This window comes from Zingiber officinale, chromosome 1B, assembly GCF_018446385.1.
Source record: "Zingiber officinale cultivar Zhangliang chromosome 1B, Zo_v1.1, whole genome shotgun sequence".
Classification (NCBI taxonomy): Eukaryota; Viridiplantae; Streptophyta; class Magnoliopsida; order Zingiberales; family Zingiberaceae; genus Zingiber; species Zingiber officinale.
In genome coordinates, this window is record NC_055986.1 from 41,202,509 (window position 1) to 41,208,871 (window position 6,363).

The 6,363-nt window shown below is 46.6% G+C and overlaps 1 protein-coding gene across 1 annotated transcript; it reads left to right on the forward strand.

The window, feature by feature from the left end:
* Nucleotides 1-1,081: 1,081 nt before the first annotated feature.
* LOC122038044 (transcription factor MYB3-like) lies at nt 1,082-2,149 on the forward strand. Its single transcript, XM_042597603.1, has 3 exons — nt 1,082-1,487; nt 1,594-1,723; nt 1,927-2,149. The coding sequence occupies exons 1-3, from the start codon at nt 1,298-1,300 to the stop codon at nt 2,147-2,149; spliced, it is 543 nt and encodes a 180-aa protein (XP_042453537.1). The 5' UTR covers nt 1,082-1,297.
* Nucleotides 2,150-6,363: the final 4,214 nt, after the last annotated feature.

Here is a 6,363-nt window from a genome sequence, read left to right on the forward strand (position 1 = left end):
ATAAGGACTTTGCACCATGCAAAAGGATTTATTAGCATTGCTTTATTGTTACACGATACAAGGACTCCATTTTCACTATCAATCTAGTCACACTAACTAAGTTCTCGGCATGGATTAGCAATATGTTAAATCAAATGAGTAAGTTAGATAGGTCGAAACCATTAAGGATCGATGTTCCAAAAGGTCTAGGTTCGACCGGAGCTAGTCGGGAAACTCAAGTGCCCCAAGTCTCCCATGATCAAACTCTTATATTGATCCAACTGAAGGTCTCGGATGCCTTGTTAGACCATCTCCAGCCACAAAATTTATTTTGGTGTACTTTCAACACTAATTTGGTGTCATTTGAGCACCAAAAATTTTTCCAACTCCAACCATTGCACACCATTTCCTACACTAAAAGGAATATTCTTTAGAATATTCTATTTTTCCATCTTATAATTTATTATCAACATACATAATAATTTATTAAATATTTTTATTACGATAATAATTATTATTAAAATTAAAAATTCACATGCACCATCTTGGTGCAAGTTTTAGGGTATCCATTTGAGAAAATATGGTGTCCCTTTTACACCAAAATGGTGTAAAAGGGCACCGGTTGAAGTTGCTCTTAATTGGTCTAGGATCAAACTCTTATACTGATCCAACTGAAGGTCTCGGATGCCTTGTTGGACCAACAGATGAGAAAAGCCATGGAATATGGATGACTCTAACAGGGTCCATCAGGCGTCGTTTACTTGAGAGGAATAAAGAAAGAAAGGTAGATGATGTCTCAGCCCAACAAGTAACACACTTGCACCTACACCAACAAGTCTTATCACTCAGACTTATAGGAGTGCCTTGGCTTCTTCCATCAACTTGTCCTCCAACGTCAAATTAAAAAATTAAAAAATCATCTCAGTAAACTCGATTTGGTGAAGAATTCAAGTCATGATTTGAAAGAATGACCATCAATTCACAGGCCCTTTTTTATTTTCTTTGATTGTTGTTTCCTGTCTCGGTCCTACTTGACAGTTGACATTTGCAAGTTTGTGATCTTCCCCAAGGCAAGCTTATTCATTTTACCCTTTTATTTTGCGTTTATTTTCCTCTCATGTTTTTCACCCCTGTCCATCCATGCATGGAGTGCATGTGAGCGGTGATACATACCCCTACAAATTAAGAACAAGTTGCTGCATGGCCCCATCGTTATCTCTACCTCTGCATTGTTATATCTACTCTGTGACTAAGGTTGCCAGTACTCATGATGACAGAGTAGTCGAGTAGGTTGCAGCTATATACGCAACTAGTGAAGATGAAGATGAAGATGAAGATGAAGAAGGAAGAGAGAGAAGGGAAGAACAAGAATAAGAAGAGGAAGAAGAAGGGGGTGGTGAATGTGGTAGTGAACAAAGGAGCATGGACTGCAGAGGAGGATCACAAGTTGGCGGAGTACGTCAAGTGCCATGGTGAGAAGAACTGGAGAATCCTTCCTGCGAAAGCTGGTAATCAAATCAAGCTTACCATTCTTCTTCTTCTTCTTCTAGTTCAGATTTAAGTAAAATATAATGGAAGTGAATTGGATTGTTTGCATGATGTATGTAAATGTAGGACTGAAGAGATGTGGCAAGAGCTGCAGGCTGAGATGGCTGAATTATTTGAGGCCGGGCATCAAGCGAGGGAACATAACAGATGAGGAAGAGGATCTTATCATTCGACTTCACAATCTACTGGGCAACAGGCCTGTTTTCTTTACTTAGATTTAGATTTCTATATATCATTTAGTAGTACTCTGTGTTCACGAGAATATTACTTTTGTCCTTTTCGATGGCGACGACCACGCGTGATTTTAGAAGACAGAAACACCAGTACTAGCTAGATCTGCTGTTGGATTAGCCGAATATTCCAGTGGTAATTAAGATATATTCACATGATATGATGCAGATGGTCGCTGATTGCTGGAAGGTTGCCAGGGCGGACCGACAATGAGATCAAGAACCATTGGAACACTCACTTAAGCAGGAGATCGATGTCCATCGACGCCCTCAACCTCAAGTTGAAGAGCGACGTCTCGGCTCCGCCGCGAGGGATCATCCCGGATCGTGACTCGCAACGCTCAGTTCTACATGGAGCAACTGTTGATGGCGAGGCCTCAACAGATGAATGACGATCTTGATTATGAGTTCGGCAGGTGGATGGGGGAAGAGAACAACCTGTTTGGGTGGGAGCCTGCTGCTTATGAACATGGCGTTCCAATTTCTCCATTAATACTAGACGGCTGCATAATTAATAAATTAACATGGTGAAAGTTGTGTATTGGGAGGACAGAAACAGAGTAGAATTAATTAATTAATTAATTAATTAGAGACTGGTGCTAATGATTAACAATGCATGCGCGCAGACTGTGTTCGATTGGTAACCATGTGGAATAAAACTTGATTTTAGAAGCTCGTAAACTGTAATTTCCAATTGAAACGCAAATGATCAATTTGTTTACTCCCTGATTTGTGTGGTTTATTGGTATTCATTCTGTTTTTTCTTTTTTCTAATTATATGCTAGAAAAAGGAATAGTTTTCTTTTTATCCTTGTTTATTAATTCTCGTTGCATAAAAGTATATCTTGCGTTCATGAATGAATAAGACTAAGCAAGATTTTTTTCATGATATCATAGCAGAGTTCCTTTCTGTAAATAAACATGTGTGATTTTTCTCCTCCAAAGATAAACCATGATGTCCACCGATTCCACTTAGTCTACGGCTAAAAAGACCTGTATCGCCATCTCTTCTTTTTTTGGAAGTGATGTCTCATCCTTACAAATTACGGCTCATAAACTCAACGATCATAATTATTTGCAATGGGGTCAATTGGTAAAGATAGTTATTTATGGCAGAGAGAAGTTAGGTTATCTAACGGAAGATTCTCTTCAATCCACATCAAGCGATGCATAGTACCAAATTTGGCTAACCAAGAATTCAATCGTGCTTGCCTAGATAATACATTCCATGAAACCTAACGTTAGTTGTTGATCCTGTCCGAAAGTCGAGGAGGTGGATGTTGGGGGCGTGGCGCTCCTGCTGACCTCTAAAGGACTTCTCACTTGTCTGCAAATATGATCTTGTCCGAAAGTCGAGGAGGTGGATGCTTGGGGTGTGGCGCTCCTGTTGACCTCTGAGGGACTTCGCGCTTGCCTGCAACACAAGTAGCGTCAGTGTCGAGCCAGGGAAGGATCCCCGGCGAATGGCCTTCCGACGCTCAAGTCAGTCTCCAGGGAAGCAAGAAGTAAAGTGAACTGTAGCGTAACTGTAGAGATCGTGAGAAAAGCATACCTCCGCCAATACTTGGATCCTCCTTTATATAGGGCTCCTATAGCGTGTGTATGTACGTTTCTTAAAGCAGGAGTGTAATCCCAAGCTTTCCCTGAAAAGACATATCAGTAAAGTGTCCCTAACACAGTACCTTAATGGGACGAACATATCTCTGAATGACAGTGGAAGCTTCCGCTGTACGATCTTCTGTCTGACCATGCCGCCCGTCGGTGGCACTAACTCTCAAAAGGATGTCGAAGGATATCCTGCTGTGTCTGTTGCTCAGCCGAGCAGAATGGCTGCTCGGTTGAAAGTCCCATATCCCAGTGTCGTCCGTTGCTGGGCCGAGCGAGGTGGCCGCTCGTCTGGAGTCCATTGTCTGGCTGATGAATCTACTACTTGGCCGAGCGGGGTAGCCGCTCGGCCGATACTTCCACTGTCTAGTTGCTGCACGTGTATCTAGATCGAACGGGATAGCCGCTCGATTGTAGTAGTGTTGTCCGCGTGTGGTTCGCTCGGCCATGACTCTACTCCGTTGATCTGGACCGAACGGGATAGAAGCTCGGCTGTAGTAGCGTTGTCCGCGTGTGGTTCGCTCGGGCATGACTCTACTCCGCTGATCTGAGCATTTATATAAGGCCGAGTGGGGTAGCCGCTCATCCTGCTTCTGCAGCCACTTGTCGTTCCTTCCTGTCTTGAGCGTCTTAGTTCAGCAGTTGGCCGAGCTAGTGATGATGCCAGATTGGGCCTTTCATATCTCGGTCGGGCAAACCACTCGCCCGCCCGACGAGTGATAGAGGTGTTGATCGCCTTGACTTTGACCTCCATTGTGGCGAAGACCTTTCCCAAGGTGGGTCCCTCCTTATCATTGTATCACATGTCTCCCCTTCAAGTCTAGTCGAAGGAGGTCGTGGTCCGACTGACTGGACTATTGCGTGAGCAGATTCCATCCCGATCGGCCTTCTTTACTGTACGGACTGATCAGGCTGGGTTTGACCCTTGTCAATCGACCTTTTGAAGGTGGTCGCTCGGTCATAAGCATGCTCCTTTGATCCGATCGGACAAGCAAAGGCTTACACTTGTAGACTTTTTCCTCCGTCTGTCTTGGGCGAATGCAGGCTGGCCTGACGTCACCTTGATTTCTCAGGAAGCGTGCAAACCCCTTTTCATTAAGGCAGAATAGGTTCCCATGCCAGCCTTAATTGCCGACCCGTAATGGCACGCCACGTGTCACGCCTGTAGCCACCACACGCCTGACGTGACAGGCATTGATGGCGACGTTTGATGGTTTAAATTCAACGGTGAGATCTTGTCCTAGGTTTCCATGACCTAGAGTGGATGGCTCCGGTCGGCCGAGCCTAAGGTATATGGGCCCGCTGTGTCACCACCTTCTTCACGCTCTCGCTGCTATTTCTAACGACCCGTGTCCCTGCGTGTTGTGCTCTCCGACGACTCTTTGTGTTTTGTCCTCCGGTGGTCCTCCGTCCCCCTTCTCCCTAGCAAGCTCTCCCTATCATCCCCTTTTCTTCTAGTTCTTTCTATTTTTTGCTAGTCCGGTGACCTTCTGGTGACCCTTTTCTTTCGATCCTTCTGTTTTTCGCTGGTCCAGTGATCTTCTGGCGACCCTTTCGTACCTTTTTTGGATGTCTTTCCCTTTCTATGTCTGTTTTATCGATGACCAGCTCCTCCTAGCGGTTGGTCGCCATCCCTGGACCCTGGTATACCACCATGGAGTCCAAGTTTGACGAGGGCGACGCAGAGGGCCTTAGGAATGCCTTCGAAATTTCGCCTGACCATGAGATTGTTTTGCCCTCCTCATCTGATCGGCTAAATACCCCGTCGACCGGATGCATTTGTCTGTTTAGGGATCATTTCACCGCCGGTCTGTGGTTCCCTATCCATCCCTTCATTATCCCAGTTTGTAAATATTTCCACATCTCCCTCCCTCAACTCGTGCCAAACTCCTTCCATCTTCTGTGCGGCGTAGTCGTATTATTTCGGTTGCACGACATTCCTCTCATCCCTCGCATTTTCCACTATTTCTATTACCCAAAGTTGTCCAAGCTGAGGACCTTCCTTTTCCAATCTAGGGTCATCTTAGTGTTCTTTGACAAAATGCCAACCTCCAATAAACATTGGAGGGAGTACTTCTTTTTCCTTCGCCTTCCCGAGCGGTCAAAATTCTTGACCCGTTGGCAGCTCGAAGTGGTGCCCCAGCCCCCACTGAAGAGGTACAAGAGCCGACCGGACTACCTGGATGTTGCGACCATGCTGGCTAGTCAGAAGTACAACATCCACAAGTTTCTACTTGAGGGTGTTCTTTACATCTTCGGCCTGAGTCTAATCAACATCCGACTGTCGACCAGCCTAGGTAAGATACTTAATTGCATACTCCTTTGATGCTAACTGATTTTTTCTTTTATCCTGCAGCCAAAATCATGATGCGTGCACAGATGGCTGGCAAGGCGAAGCTCTCAGATAGTGCGATCAAGGCGACTGCTACTGAGGAATTGGCGAGCCGCGGTCTGCCGTCGATCGACACCCACAAAGCTCCACTTGGGGCGAGTGAGGAGACGCCCGCAGAAGTGGGCGAAGGCGTTTCCAGTCATGTGTCGAGCGGAGGGGCCACCCCGAGCTCACAGCCTCAGATGGAGCGGCACCCCATCATTCCCGCCGAGGAACCCTCGAGATCGGCCTCCTTTGATGTGCCCTTGAACAGGCGCAAGAGGCGTCAAGCGGAGCCATCATCGCGCTCCGCTACCTCGAGTGCGTAACCGATCGAGAGGGTCGAAACTTTGACTCTGGCTGCGGTCCTAGAAACTGTGGAGGCATCATCGTCCGATCGGACGCCCTCCTTGGCCGAGCTGCCTCAAGGGGTCATGGTTGTAGTGTCCGTGGCCTTCCTACCACCACCACCAAAGCCTGTAGCAGTCCAACAGTCTGGGATCTTACTGGCTTCTGGTCCAACGACCTCCTCCCACTCAGCTCCGACCGATCGACGATCTGTCACGGTGATCCTCCATCTGCCAACGGAGAACTACAGCGAGCCGAGTGCCCAGTCCCGGACCCCCGAGC

Bases quoted from the DNA above. Each gene is read 5' to 3' on its own strand.
- LOC122038044 (XM_042597603.1), top strand. From the start codon at position 1,298: ATGAAGATGAAGATGAAGATGAAGAAGGAAGAGAGAGAAGGGAAGAAC. The intron at 1,488-1,593 runs GTAATCAAATCA...ATGTAAATGTAG, and splicing joins AATCCTTCCTGCGAAAGCTG to GACTGAAGAGATGTGGCAAG. The intron at 1,724-1,926 runs GCCTGTTTTCTT...GATATGATGCAG, and splicing joins CACAATCTACTGGGCAACAG to ATGGTCGCTGATTGCTGGAA.